The sequence below is a fragment of the Dermacentor andersoni genome, chromosome 6 (genome assembly GCF_023375885.2).
Source record: "Dermacentor andersoni chromosome 6, qqDerAnde1_hic_scaffold, whole genome shotgun sequence".
Lineage (NCBI taxonomy): Eukaryota > Metazoa > Arthropoda > Arachnida > Ixodida > Ixodidae > Dermacentor > Dermacentor andersoni.
This window is the reverse complement of record NC_092819.1, coordinates 60,944,495-60,970,036: the sequence shown is the minus strand read 5'-3', so window position 1 is coordinate 60,970,036 and position 25,542 is coordinate 60,944,495. Positions and strand designations below refer to the sequence as shown.

The 25,542-nt window shown below is 44.2% G+C and overlaps 1 protein-coding gene and 1 non-coding gene across 2 annotated transcripts in view; both read right to left on the bottom strand.

Moving 5' to 3' along the window:
* Window positions 1-438: 438 nt before the first annotated feature.
* LOC126522765 (protein eva-1-like) overlaps window positions 439-25,542 on the bottom strand; it is a 275,838-nt gene continuing 250,734 nt past the window's right edge. The window contains exons 5-8 of the mRNA XM_050171568.3: window positions 25,291-25,437; window positions 13,915-14,073; window positions 10,048-10,218; window positions 439-7,738 (exon numbers count right to left, since the gene is read on the bottom strand). Of these exons, the coding sequence (XP_050027525.1) occupies window positions 7,404-7,738; window positions 10,048-10,218; window positions 13,915-14,073; window positions 25,291-25,437 (812 nt within the window). The 3' untranslated portion in view covers window positions 439-7,403. The remainder of the gene's footprint in view (window positions 7,739-10,047; window positions 10,219-13,914; window positions 14,074-25,290; window positions 25,438-25,542) is intronic.
* On the bottom strand, window positions 9,404-9,476 carry TRNAT-CGU (transfer RNA threonine (anticodon CGU)). Its single transcript has one exon. It is a non-coding gene; the product is annotated as a tRNA-Thr (tRNA).

Sequence of the window (25,542 nt, the reverse complement as noted above, 5' to 3'; positions counted from 1 at the left end):
CAGTAGCTATTACATTGTCAGCAGTTAGCTGGGGTAGGTGGCCGTGGAAGATACTAATGAAATGTATGCTTGGTAATAGTTTAGCATGATTTGGAAATATGTCCTCGACCTCAATTTGGATGTCTGTACAGCGCAAACGGGCAACACACAAAAGACAAAGAAGGCCACGGGACAAGCGCCGGCAAATAGCGTGTGTCCCATGGCATTTATTCGTCTTCGTTTGTACAATATGCAGTTTTACCATCTGGCTCTACTTTCCATCTCATTGCTCGGAGTAGTCAGGTGTGTGGATGTATATCGGGTGCCACCAAAGAGAATATATTGTAGCGGACCAGGACCACTCTGTGTGCGTCGCAAGCCACTTCAGAAAACGGCAGGGTCCGCTGGGATAGGATGATTACGGGGCCGTACGAGGAAAGAAGCACAATGACAGTAACAAAATAGTGAGTGTTCTTTATTAACATCGTGGTATAAATGTCCCGACACGCATGTTCTTTTTTTTTACACTTGATACAAAGGCAAAAAAATAAAAGAAACTGACCCATGCCGAAACACGTAAAGCTTTGGTAGATTCTCGGTACAAAGGTACTGCTTATTTACACACGATAGAAATTTCAGCGCGCCTTTCACTCGACCTCTCAATAGTCATTCCACACCCTTTTTTTTCATTTTTGTTTGCATTCATGTGCTTGGAAGATATGTCATCCCGAGTTGTGGGACATTGAGCAAGTACGGCAAATACCGGCCCCCACAAGCTGTATGACACTCTTGGCACGCATGCACAGAGGACTAGCTGATGCACACAAAACATTACAAAACATAACCACACGGTTTCCTATCTAACATGCATCTTTTGTTTTAAATAAACGCAGCTTTCAGGCCTTTCAACAGATTACGGTCTTGACGCACACAAATGCGTAACACGACGTACCATCAGCGCAAGCTGAAATGCGAACTCGCAAAAATCAACTTACGTAAGAATTTACAAGAGAGTTTGTAGCATGCGAGTAAGCCAGACTTTGACACATAGCCGACGAACTCCAGCATGTTTATCAACCAGATGCGCCGCTACGGCAGAACATAGTCTGAAGAAATCTCCGGTTAAATGCATTCTCATCTGTTTTATTCATTCGCGTTTCAATTTGTGCTGAAGCTACGTGCATACAGGGGTGCATCTGATTTGTAAGCAATGTTACTTTATTGCTTTTGGCTCCGCCGAAGTAACGTCGAGTTCACGTGCAGTTCCTCTCTGAATTATGCAAGAAAACACTTGCCATAGCACTGTGGGAGGAAGATAAGTCATAAGGTCTGAATAAACTCCGATATGCAATTTTCAGCCAGCTGTACATGTCCTGGGTTTTCTTACGTAAAAATGAAAAGCAAGAACATTTTATGGTCAATTTGGAACATACGTAGTATCAGGTCAGCTGGCATAATCTTGCTTCTTGTCAAGTTGGGAACATGTACAGCGCAGGCTAATCTAACATCTCTTTTGATCGGGGTCTTGCATATATTTGTTCTTCAAGCTTTGTTTCCCTAGGTAAGATGTAAAACAAAAACACTAAGCAAATAAACAAATCTTTGTGCGATAAGTAACACGTAGTACCGATTGAACGCCAAGTCTTGCCCACAAGGGCTCCCTTTAATTTGAACAACTGCCCTCACTCCAAGGTAAAGAAAAAATAAAGAGAAAAGGGGGAGGGGACAAAATCATGGCTAAAAACGTACACAAACCGAAGACTATTGCCGCGTTATAAACAATTATAATTTCGTTATACTGAATTTTGACTTTATTTACATACCGTGAAAGCCTCACATATATACACGTTTTATTAACACGCGCGAATTTCTAATGTGATTATACCGTACAGCGCCGAGAATTCCAGCAACGAAAAAGAAGCTGCGTCAAAAACTGAAGCCATTTTCCTTTTTGAACAACTGCGTGCATGTTTAAAACCCTGAAAAGTTCACGTTTATGAAGTAAGACCATAGTAAATTGTGAGCACCGTACAATCAGTGCCCTCAGGGATAACTCACCAACTGGAATGGTGCCTATAATAACATCGCTCTTTCAAATAATGCACTAATAGCGCGAGAAAAAAAAAAAAAAAACACCCTGCAAGGCATCGGAAGAGAGCACGCCAAACTCCGTTTCCAAGTAGTCATAATGTTCGTGTGGCTGCAGCAAACCCAGGCACAGCGCAATTATACTTCTCAAGAACGAACACACATATACTTCGCTCGATCATGTGCTAAATTCAGAGATTGCACACAATAAATACTGTACAAGAACGCAAAAAAATATCAATACAGGCTCATTTGCGGCTGTAAATAGCGAGTGTACAATTCTTCTTTCAACAGCCGCTTTCTTTTTGGACACTTTTCATACAAGCAGTTAACTCTACCACCTAGAAGCTACAAAGCGCTGGAAGCGCGGCTTCCAAACGGCGACATAAAAATTCATCGTATTTTTTCGTTTTAGAATGCAGTAATATAGGCAAGTTCCTTTTTTTTCCCCACCACACTTTACAAAGCAATGAACAAGGCAAATACCCTTTCTAGAGTCAGCTTCATTGGACTTCAAATAATTGTATAGGCATTTCAGTGCGTTCATTGTTTGGCACAATAGGTTTAACGCTTTAGAAGAAAGAAACCTACTACAACGCTGCTGGAATCCTCAACACGATGCCCTGAAGTACAACTGAAGTAGAACTCAAACTGACTCATAACAATACCTAATCGTTCTTATGAAAAAAAGAAAATACGAGGACAATGAGCTCCGTGGAGCCATATTGTACCATCTCTTTTTTTTTTTTTCAATTCCATTAGTTCCTTATTATCTGCTGCGTCCAACAGCCGATTTTAACTGTAACAGTGGCATATCGGTAGCGATCCCATGACTGAGGTGCTAAAAAAAAGAAACATTATTTGACACCAGGTTTCAACACATTCCGATAAATTGGGTGGGGTAACATTACTTTCTCGGTTTGGATTAGTTATAAGTTGTCTTAAAATGAATCAGATGCCTAAAGCTAAGAAATAAAATTTCAACTGCGATGTGTATCCGGCATATGTGGTCACAAAAGATGATCGCATCGTGCACAGGGCCCATTGCAAAATTAATGTACAAAAATCCAATCCAGGAGAACAAACACGAATGTGTCACGAACTGTAATGACAACTTAAGATACCTTAGTCACTGAATAAAGAAATTGTTTAGAGTTGTTATAAAATACAATATAGATCTTCAATTGTGCTATAAAGTGTGCACTGTGATGCACAATGCAATACGGGGGCTATCTACATAGTGCGCCTCGGTAACAAAATAGTAATTGGAAAAGTTCTATTGAGGAAATTCTGCATTCTCACCGCCTGAAATAACGCTCTTGAAAGAAAAGTTAGAGATAACAAATATTGTAGAAATAATTCTAATACGCAAGTTCTCCATATTTATTTCTGTGCATTACCCTTATTAAATTGAGTTAATTTGTATTTGTAACTACTCTATCCCAATAGCATCTCCTTGCATGGAAAAAGCAGTCTTGAGTTTCATAGCGGTACCCCCTCGGTTAAAATTTATTATTACATATGTTATCACACCGTAGCAGGTTAATGTACGCCGTAGAATGTAGATGCGTGATGCAGTAGAACACACCTCAACTTTTAAAAAGATATATGAAGCACAATGAAAACAGGAACAACCTGTCCAGATACTCATACATAACTCGACAAACCTAAAATACAGTGTCCTGTTCACGACATCCCACAAAGCTCATTTTTCTTTCGGGGGGGGGGAGGGGTGTGCGATAGGGTCCCACGCAATATGAGACTAAAATTCTGCAATTTTCACGAACATCCAAATTCTAGATCCCATGGAGATTTGATTTGCAGCTTTAAAGTGGCCCTTCGCATTTCCAAAAAACAAGTAACTCGTAATAAAACAATAACTCGTAATTAAATTGACGGCTTCAAAGATACAGCCATTATTCAATCTTCTGTTTCTAAATAGGTGGAAAATTGCAACAGAAACAGAGGACATTTCATCCAAGCATTATAGTATGCTTCCATGAATGCGCAACTTGCAGCTCATTTATAGTGCCGTCTAACTTATTAAATTTGCTTGTATTTCTTTCACGCCATGAAGAGCCCTACATATGTAAATTTTTAAAATAAATATGTATACGCATCACCAAAAATAGACAACATTTGCAGCACTCACACATTACACACATCGAAGAACAAACGGGCGCCTATACCAAACAGAGATTGCACAAAACCGTTGTCATTGAAATTAAATATCTTGATGTGCAGCACGAAAGATTTCTATCAAAAAATGCCCATGTGCAGAAGCTATTCATCGTCACTGCACAGGAATACTTACAACACATATCGTACATGTTATAGACATAAGTGCACTCTGTACAGATAAAAGACACAGCGCAGTACTGGTATGAATCTTACAAGTCGCCATTGTGCAGCACATATCTATAATGAAATCGCACAAACAGGGTTGTGGACACAGCAGTCTTGTGCCAACATATGTATAGGAGGAAATTATAATTATGCCTCCATACCACCATATCCCATCTCAAGAGATTACTCATAATACATCAGTCATCGAATGAAATCTCAACTTTTGCAAGCTAAATCATGAATACGAACCGTTGGCCCTGCAATAGAGGCTCATGGCCTCTTTTTCATTGAACGATTTCCTTAAAGGCTCTAATCAGCCATAAAAACGGTACGATGACTTCAGACACAGGTTAAACTTGGAGTTTCTCGCTCCTGAAGCAGAGCTTAAATTACATGCGTCAAAACACACAACTGTGGCTTTCCAAACCCGTTTGTAATTTATGTTTGGGTCGAAATACACGGTTCCCTGAAGTCCAATACCTTACTTGTGTGATACACTATTTTCAAGCAACTTCCTAACGAAAAAAATATTTTTGTTTCTGTCAGACGTCCACAATCTGGACAACAGTGTCTCGGAGGCTATGCTATCTAAAGTAATCACCAAACTATCAGGTTAAAATCTCCTAACTGCACATCCCAAACGCTCATGCACTTTAGACTGAGAAGTTCATCTCGCGTATTTGAGCCAACTTTAAAAGGCTGACTCGGCAACACAAGCCTCCTGGGAAACACATGTCATCAGTCTCACGTATAAGAGAACACTCACTAAAACAAACGATGCTCAACTCGGACATTTCATTCAGGCGATTCGCCAGGCATTGGCCTGAATAAATATTCCTACAAAGCTACAGACTGCTTCTTCGTCGTTCGACTCGCACTAAACATAAGCGCCGACATGTGAAAGCAAGCCATCAAGCCTGCTACAACCTCAAACCTTTGGTACCAATCCCTTTGTACTCTGCCGGAAAGGTGATCCCTCAGGGTGCCCCGTGCCCCATGGTTAAGCAGTAAAACCTGCTACACAGAGCTTCTGTACCGCTTCACTGTAAAGCAGGTTTCAAAAACGATCTATTCCTAAAGGTACACAAATGGGAAAACTGCAGTAACGTTGCACACAAACTTATGAAGTTGGGATTATGTGCGTCTGCCAGACGTGCTGAGGTAGGGGTAAGCATAAGAAGGACACACACGTTCTTTGCCTGTGCCTACGCCCGACTTGCGAAATACGCCTTTAACCACGTGCGCTTTCTTCGTGAGTGGTGGGGTGTTTTCAGTTAAATGGTGCGCATTTACCCGTTTGCTTTCTTATTTGTCTAGTGGGTTCATAACAAGGTGATAATGCGAACAGAATGCGTGTAAATAAGATATGTGGAAACACCAACAACGTACACAAAGAAACCTACTGGTATGCAAGACACATAGGTATACCTCAGCACATAGCAAATGACAAGATGGTGTTAACGACAGGTGGGTGACAGGCCCTAGTTGAAGTACCCATTTGATGTATTTGTCCAAAAACAAGGCCATAGTTCAATATATGCGGAATTCTCTACACAAGCAATGTCAGATACACCAATAACCATAGAATGAGACAAACAGTGTCAGGGTTGATCGAGAGACATTAGCATGAAGCCACTACATTAGGTGCTGTTCAAATATACGCCGTAATTCTTGAAATTATAGAGTAAAATAAGGCGTGTCTTTTTTTCTACAATGCAAAAGAAGACAATCGGTTCTTACGAATCTAACAATCAAAACAGAAAGCGCATTTTGGTGCAACGCATATTAATAGTTAACAATTTAATGTAAATGATTGTGAAAAAAATTTTCATATGTATATTTCAGACCATATGTTTGCAACAGCACAATAGAGAACTCCCGTTCTTCCTGTTCCTTTTGACTATGTGAATAATAGAAACGGGACCGCCAGTCTCGAGTCAACATTCCCCTGAAAAACTAGCGGCATTTTGCCGTGAAAGAAACAAACATGCTGACACAAATATCATTCATATTGAAATACATTTGTTACCAAAACTAACAAAAAAAGGACAAGAGATTGCACACTCCTGAAAGCAAAAGTCCTACGGCACACAAAACTGTGACGTTTCTAGGAACAGAATAGTGACAGAAGGATAAAGGGTGAAGTTGTGAAAGAAAATGCCGAGAAATCATGTCGCGTCTCTCACTTTAACAACAGTCTGGTGTGGCCTTAGCACAAAATAATTAAAACTCAGCGTGGCGATAAGAGGATCTTCACCTGATGCCTTTAGCTTTCCAAGAGCACCACTAACGCAAAGACCCCCACCAAGCCCCCTTCGGCCCAGTTAGTTGGCACTGCCGGTAACAGCCGGTCACTGCCAGTCAGCAGACGCAATCAAAGTTCTTACAAACACACAAGACCTTCACATATTTTCTGTGCACTCCGTCAAGACTATTCGGCAGGTGAAAAAAAAAAAAAAAACTTGCCAGTAGTTAAACACTCGTGTGAACTCCACGTACTGTTGCAGTTCTTCAATTCCTCACAGGTGGCACCAATGGGCACTGTTGCGTTGTCGTTCCTGTACAAATATCATTGACCACAGTACCCTCTGGAGTGGGCGATGGCGTGCCGAGACAACAAACAGCCGCGGACAGTTATGACATCCGCACAGCACTGGTCATTTGTTCCGTCTTGCAAGGCATCACTTTGCGGTTCCTCTTTCGCCGTTGTACGCAGCGAGACACTGACGATTCGCTGGGTTCCCGCAGAAACGGTACCCGGACAGCAGGCCCAACCACTGCGGACTCAAAAAGACACAATCTCGCGCTGGGTGCCCACACACAGACGCGAAATCTGTTCAGTCTCGTTCCAGCCCGTATAGTTAATCTTTGGCGTCTACGTGATCCTGACTGTTGTGCGCACGTCGTCGGCTCGAGGGGGTGACCAGACGAGGAAAGGATAAAGAAAAACAGGGCAGCGCGAAACGTGTCACCTCCCCGGCCGATTACCACTAGCTGTAGTAGTAGTTGTTCATGGACCGCGACATGGGAGCCCGCGGATGCGTGTCGCTGTCCTGGCGACGCATGCCGGACCGGTTGGCGTACCGCACCACCTCGATGGTGTGGGCGTGACGGCCCGCGGTGCCGGTGACGTCGAACTGGTCGCCGCCGCCGCCACCGTCAGAGTCGTCGAAGGAGCACGACAGCGGTTCCGAGCACTTGGCCTTCGCCCGCTGTCTGTCCCGGCGTCGCTGCACGTACAGTCGAGCCGACAGCACCACGAGGAATGCGACCACGCCGCAGCCCACGCTCAGCGTCACGTAGAGAATGAATTTCTCCTTGTTCGCTAAGAGCAGAGGGAGAAGTGAACAAACAAGAATGAGTAATGTTTTTCTTATTATAAACGCAGGCTCAAATTGTTTGTAAGCTGTCTACATACAAGCATCACATACATTACTTTTACATCACTGCTAGAACAGCCGTTTGTTAGACCTCAATTGCGGAGCGCTTTATATATAGTCGCATGAATCGATTACGATTGGCTGTACCTCTCCGTACACATAACCTGCGCATACAGGTGTGCTGTGGTTGCATTATGTTATGGAGTACTTTTTTCAAATATTACGGCATTTATTCTAATTCATGGACGAGTTATAAAAGTGCAAGGGCTTCGAGAAAAATGTCCCCGATAGCGAGGGAAACGTGTGAGAAATTTTTTACGATAGCAATTATGTGGACATTCGAGGCGCGTTCGCACCATTGGTGGCACCGTCGTCGTGCTGTGCTCCTATCAACGGGCAAAGGTATGTTTGGCTGCAAAAACGACGAAGCAAAGTGCATTGACACACTGTCAACGCTCCTCTGATCTTAATCGACTCGGTGGTGGAACCGGAACCGCGTACTCCTTCCCGCTGCTCGCAGGAAATGTCATGCGCACGCGCAGTATGATCACACTAGTATTCCTTCTGAGCGGCTGAGCGTAGGCACTGGACTCAATGGAACGAGCAGTAAATGCAGAGCTAAGGTTACTTAATATTTCACTGGGCGCTAAGCCCGACGGTTTCCCGCCTAGCACATCTCGTACACTTTCGAGATGCGAAGCGCCACCGCCTGAGCTTGTCATAGAACCGGCGTTGTGAGGCGCCTGGTATAGCTGCCGGAGCGCTGCTCCTTGTGCCCAACACTAGTTTATTAGCAGTAGTTGCTGCGTCGCGCCAACATGTTGCAACGGCGCATATTTAGAACACAGTTCGATGAGTTCAAGTGTGACGTTAAACCTTGCTATCGCTGCACTGCTTCGCGAAACTGCCGCTTTTTTTCAAAGATCCTGGATCTGATCATGATCCGATATTGTCAGTTCCATTCGAAGACCTGAGGCCGTCCTCACCGTTAACATCCGTGTTGAGTAAATTGAGCAGGAGACATACAGCGCAACAGTTTGGAGTGCGAAGAGGCTGTCTACGTTGCCAAATATACGAAGCGAGTCTCGAGCCCAAAGCTAAAAACACTTGTGCGCGTATGACAGCAACTAACTTATGCAAAGAGAATGAGTTGTACACTAGTCACGCGGGCCATTTCGATCGAGACCGAGACCGATGAAGTTCGAATTTTTCGATCACAATTGGCATTTTTGCAAGCAGTGAGAGGGAACTAATCGTGGTCGTGAACTTTGATCCCTATGAAGCTCGATCGCGATCTCAAAAGTGCGCCGTCTGACTTGGGCCTTAGTCGTGACATTTACAGCACATGCTATATCACGAACAGATCGATTACGCTTTAATCAAAATTGTCGCGGTATAGGTCTGAAAGCATAAGTGAGATTTGCAAGTTTTTTAGCCGGAAGAACTAACGAGGAGAAAGGGGGTTAACAGAGGGGCCGGATTTTTAATAATCATATCATGAGAAGCCAACAAACTAAGACACCAAGGAAAACCAAGGGGAAATTACTTGTACTTGCTAACAGAATCAAAGAAATTATAAATTAATGGCAATGAAAGTGGATGCAAAAACTTGCCGCAGGTGGGGAACGATCCCACGTCTTCGCATTACGCGTGCGGTGCTCTAACCAATTGAGCTACCGCGGCGCGATTTCCCCATCTACATTTTTGGGTATTTATGTTTTACTACTAGAACTAACCTTGGGAGTGTTAGCCAGCGCCATCACTCACAGTTAGAGCCTCGTAGAGTAGCGAATCGCGCGCATTGACTCTACCAGGTGCTCCAGCATTTTCTGTGCGCTCTCCTTCTCATTGTGTCTATCTCTTTGCTTGCCCGTAGTGTCACCAGTTTCACTGGCCCTACAATTCTTGGTTTCATGGCGCAGAAGACCACTAGGGCCCGCTGGGATGGCCGTGGGCCTAGAGAGCAGCAAAGGCCCTTCCATGTCTGTATCAGCCGGTAGAGAGGAATGTTTGCAGCGTGCAAACATTCAAAAGTATTCAAATGTATTCCTAAGTGCAGTCAATGTCTAATTATTACTACGAATTCATTATTGAAGTAATTGTTCTATATATTCAAAGCAAGAGGTATGGGATCTAATGCCAAAAGAGAAAGAAAGAGAGAAATAAAGTTACGTAGCTGCGCAAAGTGAGCTAAGTTCGCTCTAGGTAGCTCGCAGACACTGAAAGAAAAAAAAGAACAGATTTGCACGCATACCTCGTATAAACTTGTAGGCAGCGACCCATTCGGTGACGAAGCCGACAGCCCGATGACCGTTGGCTCCTAAAGTGCAGTTGACGTGTTTTTCGTCCTCGGCGGTCCTGTCACTCTGCACGTCGTTCTTCTTGTTGGTTGGCACTGGTATCAGGTTTCGGTCCATCGGCACAGCTGAAAAGTCAGTGGGAGAAATTATGTGTGCAGTTTGATAAACAACGCCTCAAACATATCTGAAAGCTATCAAACAGTTGCCTGGTGTCCTTAAAATATTTGTAGGGTTTCCGGTCCCAAAACTTCCCATTCGTTTATGAGGGACCCCGTAGTAGAAAGCTCTGGATCTGTTTTAGCCACCTGAGGTCTTTGACGTGCATCCAGTACATAATACACGATAATTTTTTCCCACCCCCCCGCCATCGGAACGCAGCAGCCGCGGCAGGGATTCGAACTCGCGTCCTCGTTATCCCCGTACTCAGCCCCATAGTCACTGAGTCACGGCGGCCGGTATAATTGCTCGAGGTCTATTATCGGCCTCTCCAAGGGCCAAATCTAGAATAACTGCGGCTTTTATTCAAGCTAGCAGAATTTACTCAACCAGTTGCCTCTACACTGCAAGCTCGCAGCTACAGCTGTTCACAACTATGCATTCTAATATTTATTTTCCCAGTCTACATACAAGACATCGATGTTCGATGCCGCGAAGTTGCTCTAGAGGATCGATAAGCTCTCATTGCAAAGCACATAGGTACGAAAAACTTTTAAGGACTACATTCGCCATCTTTTGTGGCTCTGTCCTGGTACTAAAGATAATAGGCCCAAGATGCTCAGGGAGGCAAACCTAAAGCCGAATGTACAAGATACTTCTGAGCAACTTCTGAGGCTCGAAAAACACACAACAAACATGCGTACACTTTAACAGAATACACATGCAACAACGACACGTTTAAGTATTCATTCTTCCCCCTTACAGTAGTCACAAATTTTGCATTGTGTTGCTTTCGGCGTCCCATTTCTCTTTTTCGTTTTTTTTTTCCTTGGTTGTCGTTATGTGGACATATGGTACGCTCTGTTCCCAAAATAAATTTTCATTACTGTATTACTTCTAGTCCTAAGATGATTGTTGTAACTGCCATTTTCCTGCTAATTGCTTGCCTAATTTTTTTTTCAATTCGTTTCTTTTCGTTCTCAAAGTGTATATGTTTTAAGAGAGTCTCTTCACACAACTTTAAAATTTATTGACGCGTTATGTGTTATCTTTAAGTTATCTCCTATTTCATGTATAACTGGTTACTTACATGTTCTGCACTGCTATATCATGTTAATTAGCTGTCATGTGAAAACATGCATTTTTTCGTAAAGTCAACATCCTTCTATATTGCCATCCTTGGGCAATTCTTTTCTTGTTTTCCCCCTTTTTTCAATTAACTGTTCTGCCTAGATGCTTACTGATATACATGTACACTGTATCGCCCAACTGCCACGCTCTCAAATGAGAGTAGCAGTATTGTAAATAAATAAATAAAATAACTTTACCAGCCGGATAACACTCATCAAGCGAGCTAATTCATTGCTGCAGTACCTGCACCAAACAGGGCTGCATGATCTCCTTTGTTCATTTTGGCGCATATGTGTTCTGGCAAGTGCCCGAATAGTTCTGTACTTGCAGTGCATTACATGTGTTGTGTGTTTTGGATGTACAAAATATCTGACTTTATATATGCGTACGTGGACTGAACTAATGCACAGAACCTTGCGACTGACGTACTGTTGGACTGCATATTTTTTATTCATCCAGTGTTCTACTAAGTGCCATATTTCGTGTCGCTATTCTTCCTTCTTACGCAAATTTATTTCCTTTGCCAAATGACAAGGAGTAGCCGGTGCCACCATATTGGCGCCGACATCTCCTAATATTAACTTCAATAAAAAAAAATGATAGGCGACCCTAATCTTTGACTAAGGTGTCTTAGTGGCACTCGCACCTCGGCATTGGCGTTCTTTAGGCTAAGCGAGCGAACACCTTTACCCTGGCAGGATAGGCGAGGGAGGGAGCGAGGCAGGGTGAGGGGGAAGCGCGGCGCGCGCCACCTGATGGGGCGTAGCCCCCTAGTGGGCGGCGCACGAAGCGCACGTTACGCGACCCCTCCAGTGCATACGTCAGAGTATGTAACGGCGCGCGCACAGCTGTTGCGAGCAAGCGAGCGAGCAGGTGCGCGTCAGGAGAAGTGAGAGAGGAAGGAGTGACGTCGCATCCTTTCTGATAGGCACATGTTCAGTCCATGCCAGGCAACTGTTTCCTATTAATTAGCTCGTTAAATACCATGCCATCTGCTTGTGTGTGACGTAATTCGTGACGTCATTACGTCCGTTTTCTACTTTCGGGTTTCCAGGAATTTCGCCAAAGTCAGGCTTACGTGGCGGGTCTCTGTAGTCTACGATTCTGTGCTTTGGTGTGCAGTGATCAGTGATTTCTAATTAATTCTAATTATTCCAGACTCTTCAGTAACTCAACTTGTAACTAAAGTTATGCTCTGATATATATCTAGAATGAAACCCATGTACTTTGCACTGTACTATGTTTTTTCTGATTTATTTTGAATTTCGTCTCCGGTCATCTCAGGAGGTAAACCGGAAGCGTTGCGCAAGAAACAAGAGTGTCATTGGATGCTCGTGCCACTAAAAAAGAAAAGAAAGTAACAGGTACGCGCCACTGTTTGCTTTCTGGCAAAGAAGTGTGAATTATATCCAACAGATTGTCTCAGCGGAAGTTTTATTCAATTATTGGGAGCAGTGTGCTAGAAAAAAAAAAAAAAGGTTACATCTTCGAAAAGATAGTATTCGAGCCAGATAATATCAGAAATTGTGCAATAAACACTTGTTTATTTCTCTAGTAATAATAAATAAAAAATGTTCGGGAGTTCATTTCAAGTAATTTCTTCCGGTAATTCCAGAAACATTTACAAATCGCAATATTAAAGCTAGCGAATGCTCAAAACGCAGAGACTCCGGAGTCTTATCAACTATAATAAAGGGAAGGCTCGCGCCTGTAGAGGGCGCTGCTACTCCTCTTGTTTGATATAATAATTATCCGTAAGAGCACCGCAAATGCTACAAATGATAACATGCAAATTCTGATAATCCTATGAAATACAACTGTCACCGTGCAAGTTGAAAGTAGTGTCCTTCGTGAGTAGCACACTAAAACCACATCGCTCGCGAAGACTGCAACAAGAAACATGAGAGTTACAACGAAATGCCAACGCTCGCGTACATAGACACAAGGCATGAAGTGTGCCGCTTATGCAGACGTAACGGTACGAACAAACACTTCGCACCTCGTATAAAACGAATCTCTCGTCATACCATCGTCAAGCTATTTGTCTGCACATATACGGAGGAGCAGATATGAACGGAAAGAGATTTCTCGACGTTTGGGCAATCACCACATCCGCAGATACAGTGCTTTTAGCAAACTGAAAGGTACAACAATTAATTATATTTTTTTTCTTTGGGGGGGGGGGGGGGGCGGTGAGTTCCGATTCCTCAAACACGGCCGCAAGTGCCTCTAGGAACCATTCCAATGCAATACTGGTAACGTGGTGCTGCGATCATCTGGTGACTGGACACCCAACGTATTTAGTTAAAATGTTGCTATACCTAACCTTTTTCGGGGATAACACTTTCAAGGCAGTCTTAAACATAGTTTCACAATTCACGAATAAGCTATTCTGAAACGTCCCAGATGCAACGCAACGCGTTTTCTTCCCAATTCTTTACACACCAAAATGCGCCATTCACGCTTGCCGGACAGTGTACTGAATAGTTCCAGCGCGCACTAACGGAAACAGAACGAGTGCACGACTTGCATACCTGGCAAAGGCTTTGCCGATGCGTACAGGCCGCCGGCAGGACTGAAAGTGGAGGGCTGATAGCGCGCCTCCTCCACGTATCCTTCCTCGTCTTCGTCCAGTTTGTCCTTGGCCGAGTCACTGCCACCGATATCCAAGTCCTTCAGTATCTCTTTTGGCACTGCATAACGAGCGCAAAAAGAAAGCTTACACTGTATGTTGAGCAGAGAAGGGAGAAGGGAGTGCAAAGAGGTCAACCAGACGCACGTCTAGTTAGCGACTCTACTCACGGAGAAGGAGGTTAAATAATGGAAAGACAGAGAGGAGAGAAAACAGTGAAGGTGTCGCTCCACGCGGAGGGGCACATCGAAACTACAGTCGCTCACTGATGTCTCTCGCTTCGGGTAAAGCAATAATGCAGGCATGGCAAGGCAGTTCGGGCTTGTAGCGCATGGGGCCACGATCCAAGTAGTGTTGTCATTGCGAGAACGTTCTTGCGAGCAAGTGAAGTGTTCGAGACGCTGGTCGTCACAGTGGGGATAGGTGCAGGCCAGATGTTCGATAGACTCCACACACTCGCACAATTTTTGAAAGAAGGCGTGTCACACATTTCAATGTGGAATGAATAGGTCCAATTGTCGCTTGCAAACTCCCTGCCCTTCCCTGAAGCTGCAACGACAAGGGCCTCTCTCGTTGGAATGCAAAATTATTGTGACACTTGTGGTCCAGCCTGGCATTCAGTGCAAGCGAATCGTGCCCAAACATTTACACATGATATATAGCTTATATACATGATGATGATTATTTATTAAGGCGAATGCCTTAAAAGTCTCATCGGTCAGTAGACCTTGAGCGAAACCGCGTCGACTGCACGAAAAGGCTAGGAACCTTCAACCATTTGTGGGAGTTGAATCCACGACCTTTGGTGTTAATTAAGGCTACAAACCTTCTGCTGTTGGTGCGAGTCGAACCACGACCATTTGTGGGAGTCGAAGCCCCATGAACCTTGCTGTTTATGAAGGCGAAGTTAATTAGGATAGAGATAATTAAGTCATTCGAACCCTTGACTTTTGTTAGGAGTAGAAGTTATGGCCATTGGTCGGAATCGAACTCTCGGCCTTTGGTGAGTGTCGAAGCCTAGACTTTCGGTGGCGATTAAGGCTAAATTAATTAAGGCACGTGTAATTAAGATTGAGTTAAATAAGGTACTCGAACGCACGACCTTTGGTGGGAGCCGAACCCTCGACCATTGGAATTAAGAGGAATGGCTAAGCGAGTATACACTAGGCGAATTAAGGGGGATGACTAAGCGAAGTAGACTAAGTGAATTAAGGGGATGTGTACGTCATGTGTCCGTTTTTAATGCATCGGCCCTTCGGCTTTCGCCTTCAAGTTGTCTTAGGACTAACATAAGAGACCCTATGAATTTTAGCATACCCTTCGAAACGGGGCGGTGAGAAATAGTCATGAAGTCTGCTGGAGTTAATCAGGTATGCAATACATCCTTCTCATTCTCGCATTTTTGTATACATATCCTTAATTTTTTCTCTTGCGCAAAAATTATATATCCACCTTGTACCGCTACCTAGGCCTGTAACTAATCCGGTCGCATCAATCTCTTCCTTGCCTTGTAGAGCGTATCTCTTAGGCGCCCGTTCCTGCGGCGAGTGTCGGCGTCGGCGTAACCGAGCGAACGAGCACAGCGAAAGATGAAAGAGCGAACGCAGGGCGCAGCGGGGGCTGAAAGAAGCAAGGAGTAAAGCGGAAGATGAGGGTACAGCTGAAACATGAGGCGGAACAGCAGAGGAGAAGGGTATGGCGAAAGCGTGAGAAGAAAAGCGTAGTGCGGCGACAATGGCTACGAGATTGCGCCAAAGTAGCGCGCGTCGTCTAGGAGGTGTGTATGAGGCGGTTGCTGTGAAACGCGCCCACGTGTCACTCACGCGTTGCCTCTGGCGATCTACAGATTAGCGAGGCAGTCGCGCCAAACTTCGCTCCGTTTGAAACGTGCCGCACGAGACAGATTGTCCGCGCCAGCCAACATATTGCGAAATGAAAACATGTATACAACTGCGCTCAAATTTCGCATTTGGGAGTATCGTAATCATCGGCGAATTTTCTTTTCTACCAATACTCTAAATGTATCTTGCTTATCTCGACTGCTGACAGGCTTATGCTTCCGTACACTTTAAATCCAAGCGCTCCTGTTCACATATAACTATAGAGTAGCTTTCGGTGCAGCGTAACGTTCGGATGAAGTTCGGTTATTGCTTCTATAGTCTCACCTTCCTCGGAAAACAACGTAATAGAATGACGGTACGTAGTTGGTCGTTTTTTTTCTTTTCTTTTTATTTTACGAGGCTATTCTTTTTTTACTCTGTTAGGCCCGTCGAAGGAGGTACGCCACGAATGTGATTTGATTTATTTCTGCCAAATGGCGCCACAACATTCAGCACTGACAGACCCAGTCCTCTTTTTTTCTGTTTTTTCTCGCTTTCTTATTTTATTGGATTTCAGAAATGCCACGACCTTTCGCATTCTAGAGTATAGAGTGTGCCGTAAAAAATTCAAGCGTGAACAATTTAGTCAAACTTATGCGATTCCGTAGAACTGGCCAAAAAAGAACTGACCACAAAAGAGCAGAGTTCGCCGCTTTTAAGCTATCGATCTTTGATCTGGTAACCGCAAAAGAAAATGTGTTTAAAGCCTTTACCCTCAGAACGACCCTATATTCTGAACAAACTAAACGACTATTCCTCTAACCAAGGGCAGAGTTCTCAGCGCAGCTAGTGGTACATAGACGGATGAATAGTTTCGAAGGGGTTCACCGCTAGCCGTTCAGGTAGAGGTGAAATGAGAAAATCGGGGAGGTTAACCACAACGGAAAATCCAGTTTGCAACCCTACGCAGGGAATCTGGTGAGGGAAATGTGGAAAGAAGAGAATAAAAAGATACAGAGCACATACAACAGTACAGCCCCGGTCGGGATCATCACACACTAAAGCAAAGCACATGATCACGTGCAAAATTCACGAGGTGACGAGGTAACGCACATATTGAGTTCGGGAAGGATCTATCTGTCGCCCCACGTGTAGCGCAGCAAACTGGACAAAGTCTGGTTAACCTCCCTGCCTTTCTTTCCTCCCCTCCTCTCTCTCTCTCTCTCTCTCTCTCTCTCTCGCTCTCAGGAAGGACTGAGCAAGGTGCCGCATATTGTTTGGGGAGTTGTGGAGCCCGGTAGTATTAACCTACTGTTGAAAAGTGTCTTATACATTATTACGTGGGATACGGGCTCCATAGTTCAGAGTTAACGTCTCAGCTTTAGTTGGTTTACATGCAGTAGATGATGCAAATTGCCGAGAATCGGTGTGCGTATGCGTGCGTACCTGTGAGCACACCTGTGTTTTCAAATATACAAAAGCACCTTACATGCCTTAAACACACACACATGCAATTTTTCTGTGCATTTCGTTTACATTATTATTATACAGCAATATTTAATGCATTTCAATGACTGCCACGGAAGTTCATTCGCTCCGTCCGCGTCCAACTATTTTTCTTCATTTTGTCAGCTCCACTTTGTCGTAGCACCATTCTTTACATTTAAGTTGGGACAAAGTATAGCCATGTACCATAAAATAAAATTCTCACATCCCCTCCCACTTTCTTTTTGACAACGCATAGCGAGAACGTCATGGAGGAACAAATTTAGAAAACGGCCTTTTTCGAAATTCGGCAAATTCGCCGCGCAAGCCGCGCTCTGTCAGCGCGATAGCGTTGCCATCTATTGAGCTTCCGCGCAGACCAACCCTGCCACGACGACAGTGCCGCCACCTGGGCGTTCTGTCGACAACTATGGGAGTGCGGCGGCCTGTTTGAAATCCGCGGCACAGCCAAGCACACCTGCCGTCACTGCCGGTGGAAACAGTTATTTGCACATTTCACTGTATATGCACACAGTAGTCAACGGCATTCCCCTACCTAGCATGACGTCGCGTCTTCGACTCCCGGCAGTTGCGGCCGGAGTTCTTACAGGATAGAAATGCATGAACGCTCCTCATTCCGTAGCGCTCTCACTTGGCCTCTTTCGAAAGCCGAACTGTCAACGGTATCGTGGCTCGTTATTGCGGCAAAAAAGTTCTTTGCTTTATGTTCCAGAAGAGCCCGCCCTCCTATGCTCCGTCCAGCCAGGTGTCACCTGGCAACGGGGACGTGCCTCTTCTACATATCTGTAGATTATTTCCCCCCTTTGGCTTCTGCAGTACCTTATTTTTTTTTCCTGTGCTTTACCACAAGGCCTGGTACAGAGGGTTCGAAACAAGGGAAGAGGACCGACTCGATGCATTTAGCGGTCGCAGACGAGTGAATAATAACACTTTGTCACTGCCAACTTATTTTATCGTAACAAATCCATTTGTAGCTTACACAAAAGTTCGTGCTCACGGGCGGAGCATATGCCGTTCGAGTTCTTCTAGACCATGCTGCAAGGAAGCTCTCCTCATTATTGCGTCTTAGTTCTGTGCGAAAAAGCTATTATGACGAAAGACGACAGTACTACAGAGTAGACTGAGAACGCTCCTCAAATGTTTTTCGCAGTTATGAATCCACTCCTATCTTGAAGAGGATGAGAAGGGCGTTTCGTTCACGTAGAAACGGTCATAGCGTTCAGATATATACCATATAACAATTGAGTTCTTCTTGATGAAATCCTGGCTCAATCTCAAATAGAATATCAGACACCCGCAGGGCTGCCAACCATTCCGTATTTAGCGGCACAGTCCCGACATTTGAGTAAATTTTCCGAGTCTTCTTTTTTTGTTCTACTAAATAACAATAAATAAACCAGATTTACTTTTCATACTTCCTTACAACTTGCCTGCTGGTTCTTTTTTGTCTTGTGCTATACTGTGATCAACATGAAGGCCCATTTCAAGAGGCCGGGATGGATTTGTCGGGACCGTTTCCGACGTCAACATCAGGAAGTAAGTGGATCGTCGCGGCGACGGACTATCTCACCCGCTTCACTGAAACTAAAGCTCTACCGAAAAGCAGCGGCGCCGCCGACGACCTGAGTAGTCCATGTTGTGCGCCTTATGCCATTCTACCAGCGCTAACAGACTTCGGGACTTCGCCTAGTAAGTGTGCATTAGCTTTTCGCTCTCCTTTTATGCTTCCAGCATCGGGACGATGCTTTGTTTTTAAGAGAGTGATATTGACACGTGTACTTGTTTATCAAATGATCGCGTTTCATCGTCTAACAAATGTTATCGCTCAGCGCAGGACGCGCCTGCATGTATCGGAAGTTTCTGGAATGTTATCGATGGTTCTACCTGCTGTCCGTCGTTGCCGAACTCTGTGTAATCTGATTGCACGTGCACGCGAAGTGAATGGGGTAGCCCTTTCTGAAAAGCATGCGGGCACCAGCGATTACTCTGGAATGTTCGATGGATCATGTATAAAAGCTGACGCGCTTGACCCGCTGATCAGATTTCGACGACCGCCGACCGTGTTCGCCGCTATCGTCTTTCTTTGAGTAAAGCCTGTTTTTGAGGGCACAAGTTCGCCCAATAAAACTCTAGTTTCACCATTCACAGTGTTTTCTGCTTTCTTCAACATCACTGCCACGTGACATCGTTCTTTTTTGTCTTGTGCTATATTGTGATAAACATCAAGCTGGTTTTGTTTTTTGTCGTGGTGCTAGTTGTGTTGTAGACTCTAACTGTTCTGAGTGTTCCTTTATCTGTACTGGTAGCCGCTTCAGACAGGCAACTACTGCCCATTTTTTTGTTATAAATAGCGACATGGTAGGACTAAAAAAACCTTTTAGCCCTCCTGTGGCCTATCGTTCTTTTGATGTCATTCCCATTGATTATCATTTCTACATTTGAATTTAATAAAGAAAAAAGAACTTTATCCTATGGTTTCGTTGGTGTAATTGCTTATTGGCTTCATACTGCCACGTTGTAGTGATGGTGAAGAATACGCTACAGTAAAAGCTCTGAATCACGAAACTCCTCATTGGGCGAAGCTGTGCCCTCCCCCCCCCCCCCCCCCCCAAAAAAAAAAAACAAGAAAAAAACAAGTGACACTCAATGCGCAAGCCGGCGGCGAATGTCGAAATCTGATCTGTGGGTCAGACAATACATTGCTCATCAAACCATTAACTGAGGATGTGTGTGCTGTGCCACGTGCTCTCTCTCTCCTCCCTATTTTTCATCCCCCCCATCCCGCTCCCATGTGTAGGGTAGCAAACCGGTTGAGCTAAACTGGTTCACCTCCCTGCCTTTCCTTCTCCACTTTTTCCTTCCTTCCTTTCAGTGTGATCGCTGACTCTGGCGTAAGTTCTAGAATGTACACCGCTATTCGTGTCGCGCACACATTATGATTACACTAGGCTCGGCGAAAACATAGACAACAAATAGAACCAGCGATAACATTAAAGAAACTTACTGTACAGAAAGGCGCTTCTTGCGCTGAGCGATAACTTTCAACTTTGCTCAGCCGGTGAAATGTGGCCACCGGATAAATATGAACAAGCACACGTATCAATATTGTTGTTACTAAGGGGTATCGTGGTCCTCGCGGCCCCATCCTTTAACGCGGCAGCGTTAAGGGCCGCACCCAACGTTCACCGTCGTTTCGATAAACATCGTTTCGAAGCACGCATATGCAACCACTCTCATCACCAAAGTTGCTCTACCTTTTCTTTCATTCTTTACATAGTTATTCCTCGGAATTTTGAGAATGACAGTCCACAAAACAAATGTCATGCAAACAAATGACCTGCAGCACATACCTTTATGTTAGATCTCATACTGAAATATTAAAAGTGTGAAACAGTAGCAGGAGATCGGCCCACATAGGAGGCCGCGTTTCTACCAGAAAGCTCGTCTCCGTGAGTAGCGTTCGCCGCTAGTGTTTCCTGGTAAACATTACGGTTACATAAGCTGCAGTTGCCGGGAAGCATGAAAAGCAGTCAGGGATCTTGAACGTTATCACGTTCCACTATTAAAGGCGAAGCTTAAGCGTCCTCCAATTTTTCTTTTTCATTTAGTGTCTATTCAATGTGTACCCTGGATCGTTTACATTACGCTGATGCTGGCTTAGATAGAGAGAGAGAGAGAAAAGATAATGCAGAGAAAGGCAGGGAGGTTAACCAGAAGTAGTTCCGGTTGGCTACTCTGCGCACGGGGAAGGGTTAAGGGGGATAAAAAGAGAAACAGAGTGGAAGGGGGAGATAGAAAGAAAGAGACAAGCACGAACAAAGCGTGTACACTACAGAGCGGTAGGGGGCGGCATTGTTAGAGTCTGTCGTGAAGCCCCGTAGACCGCAGGAACCTTAATAACGCGAGTAAGGCCTTCAACGCGCATGTTCTTTCGCAGCATTGGCCTAAAGCTTTTAGTTCCGATAGTGGACGATTGTCCAACTGGTCCACTACTCTGCACATCACTTGTCTCTGAGCACTATATCGCGGGCAGACACAGAACAGATAAATATGTGCGAGCGTCTCGTCGATGTTGCATGTGTCGCACGTGGGGCGGGCTTAAGTACCTGTTGAATGACATCAACAATTTTAAGCCCAAAATACATGTTATATAGTTGTATGTCACCTTTTAAGAATGTTACACTAAATGTCACACGCAAAGGAAGTAGTTTGGTGCAAATATTTAACCACGATCAGACTGCGCTCAGACGTTGAAGAAATATGTTGATAATTGTTTATGAACTCTCACAGGTCTACTATGGTGGTTGCATGGAAACGTGCTTGTTGCATTGCGAACGCAAAACCGTGCTATAACAATTTGACTTCCATATGTTGACAACCGAGCCGCACTTCTCGTGGTTTTGTGTCAGACTTCCCCTTGTTAATGTTTCCGACACATGAGAAAGGATGTATGTTTGGCTGGGTATCGAATCAACCGATTTTGGGGATGTTCGCTAAGATAAAAGAAAAATTAAAGTCCACGGAGAAGCCTTGTTCAAAAGTCAGTTCTTGAAGCGAATCGTTGAGCTAGTTGGTCATATCAATAACGCGACAGGGTTAAGGGCCCTGCGTCGCAGAACATCCGGTGACGGCGTGCGGCGTCGGACGTCCTGTGAACGAAAATTGCCGTACATACTCTATACGACACTAAAGTTCTGTTATCACTAACGTTGCTCATACATTGTTTTACATTCTTTACAAACTTACGACTTGGAATATCGAGAATGACAGCCCACAAACAAATGTCATGAAATAAAGCAACGACAGCGCATGCTTATTATGTTAAATCTTCTCAGGCAGAAATACTATAAGTGCGAAAAAAATAAATAGAAGATCGGCACACTTAAGAGGCCGCGTTTCTACCAGAGACCTCGCCTTCGTGCGTTGGGTTCGCCGCCAGCGTTTCCCGGTAAGCATTAAGGTTACATAAGCTGCAGTTGCCGGGAAGCGTGAGAAGCAGTCAGGGATCCCTAAATGCTGTCGCGTTCCACTCTTAAAAGTGAAGCTTAAGCGCCCTCCAATTTTTTTTTTCACAAGAAATGTAGACGAGGCTGAATAACACATTTTTCGAATTCGAGAGGAATACGAATAGTAAGTTTCGAATATTCAAAGGCCGACGCATATAATTAGCACAAGAATATTTCTTCCGGCATAATTAAGTACCACACCGGTACCAACTAGCGCAAAAAAAAAAAGACAGCTAACTGTATCAGGTGGAAATGATGAGCATTAAACACAAACTCATAATTTTTCATTAACAAAACAGCCCAAATATTTTCTCAATCAGTTTTAGAGCCTGGTTAAAACATGTTTTTCAAAAATGAATGGCTGTTCTGTGACAAGCTTTCTAAAATACCCAATAAATGGCTATTTAAGATAGATCTATATTCGCGAAAAAGAAGAGAAAGGAAATCTGTTGAATTATTCCTGTGCCGTGGACACGTGTAGAAGGGCCCGTTGTAAGGAAAGGATGACCCATCGTACCGTAAAAAACAAAACTATGATGTCACTAGGTAGCCAGAAACTCTAAATGATGGATTACAAGCGAAAAACCCACAGGTTGTCACTTGTACGCCTCCATCGCAAAACCTAAAACGAAGCTTACTTACCCATTTTTTTCTTCTACATTGCTTCAGAAATGTGCGCAGTTGTTTCGCGTCTGACATATTGCGATACTTCGATTAGCAAACAGAGAACAGCAACCATACTTCAACAGTCAGTTGTTGCGAAATGTTCGATAAGTTTTGATATTCGAAAATACCGAATAGTCCTTCTTCGAGCACGAATACAAATAATTAATGCGAAATGTGCTATTTGCATTCTAAGCTTTTTATATTCGCTCGTCACCTTTACAGATTGCTGATAAGTTGAAAAGGAATGAAATATCGAGATTGCAACTTTATTATCGTTTCAATTAATTCAAGAAAGCAAAGGTTGATGTTAACTAGTGCTTCTCAGGGTTATGTTTGATCTGTCATGGTATGTAAAACTGCTATGGTATGTAAAGAAAGCAATCATGGAGCAAAGCTCCTGCTTCGCCTGTGTGCTATGGAGCACTTCCACTCATAACGACAGCTGCGAACATTCGCCGCAATAAAAAAAAAAGTTATTGAGGAAACATTGGAGCCAATGCAATAAAATTCTGAAGTGACGTTGGGCACAGTCGCCACGAACTGAACAAAACTCAGCTTTCATGCTCGCAGGCAGTACAACGCAGCTAGACAGACTCGATGTAATAATGAAAGGGCATTAGCAATACCACAAAGAAGAACCTACGCCTATTGTTACCCTTTCTTCTTTATTTTTCCAAGGAGCAATATCGCAATGGAAACCCGCCATGGTTGCTTAGTGGCTATGGTGTTGGGCTGCTAAGCACGAGGTCGCGGGATCGAATCCCGGCCACGGCGGCCGCATTTCGATGGGGGCGAAATGCGAAAACACCCGTGTACTTATATTTAGGTGCACGTTAAAGAACCCCAGGTGGCCCAAATTTCCGGAGTCCCCCACTACGGCGTGCCTCATAATCAGAAAGTGGTTATGGCACGTAAAACCCCATAGTTTAATATCTCAATGGAACACACTCCGATGTGATTTGGCGTAAATGACGTCCCGAAAAGAAGTTTTATCAGCCTTGTCTTGTTTTTTATAGCAAAAGAATGTTGCAGTAGGCTAGTTGGTTCTTTCTGAACAAATGCTTGCAGCGCAACAGAAGAATAAAAGAAAGAAAACAAAAGCGTGCACTGAAGGAACACACGTCAAAACAGGACCAGCGCTGGCTTCCAAGTGAATGTTTATTCATTTAAAGCCTCGTTCATATACGTGCGCACCATAGATAACAGGATTACAAAAAACCTGCCATAAATTCCTTTCCCTCAGTGATAGTGATGTCATGCTGTCATATGCGTTTCCTTCTAACTTAATGTAGTATCCTTACATAATTTCGCGGTCGAGCTTATCTTGCGCTAATTTTCAAAACGAGGGTTTGCCAAAGCATGGAGTGAATTTGCACTGCTTACAATGAAAGGCTCTATGCCCTCCTCCTCATTGGTTCTCCACAGCCAGCTCACATTCTAGCTCACGCTTACTTAAGCACGTTCCCGTTTGGCATATATACCTCTTTCCACAACTCAGTGGAATCGTATAATCTACTTCCCTTGAGCATTTACTGTATTGGATCGCGTGCCTTTTTTCCACAAGATTTATGCACAATTTCTTTTTCGTCGTCGAACAAACCCCTGATAATTTGCATGGTGCAGAAATAGGTATTAATTAGTTGAGTTTCGGGAAACTGTTACAGTTCTCTTAGCTGGGTGTTCTTGAAGCTCTATAGAATAATGAACATTGCAACCTTTCAGAGATGTAGCACGTATCAAGACGGAACTTGTTAAGAATGAAGCATGTCTGCAGATGAAGAACATCCTGCAGAGACCTAAAGATTACGGCGTTGTTTGGGCAGCCCAGTAGCTTGTCAATTTTAAGCTGATTTTGGTTAAGAAGTCTTTTTAAACCAAGCTCGTTCCTACATGTTACGTGACATCTTGAGAACTGCGCGAAAAACGAAATTAGGCTAGACAAGCACGAGCGCAGTGCAACATACCCACGAGATACAAAGACCGAAGAAGGCGAGCGATTTCGAGAGGTACGCGATTCAAACGAGGGGCACCATGCGCGTTAGCGCGCCTTCAATTAACGGGCTTAGCAAGGAGTTGGACTACTTACACGGATCATTAGCTTGAGCACGTACTTACAGTGCGCCCCAGCTTCGTTTCACCGTGTAAAGCTGTTTTGTTTCGTTGGATCGTTGGCATCGCACTGCACTCGTGTAAGTCTAGTCCACATACTCTCGTTCTTCGCGCAGTTCTCAAGAAGTCTTCCAAACGTCTTTGTCTATCGGAGCTATAGGGACCACTTACCGCAGGTGTAAACAACCTTCAGGAAGAGGCGGGAGTCCTTGTGGCAGCTGGGATTTCCGAAGGTGCCCATGTCCGCTGCCACGGTGCATTTGCGTCGTCCGTGGCACGTCGTCAGCACCGTTTCGGTCGCGTAGCTCACTTGGCACTCTGCAAAAAGGTGTCACGATCAGAACTTTGATTAGGACAGCGAAATACCATTGACTGAACAAGGCTGTATACGGCTACGAAGTAAACCTTTGCGACAGCACGCGA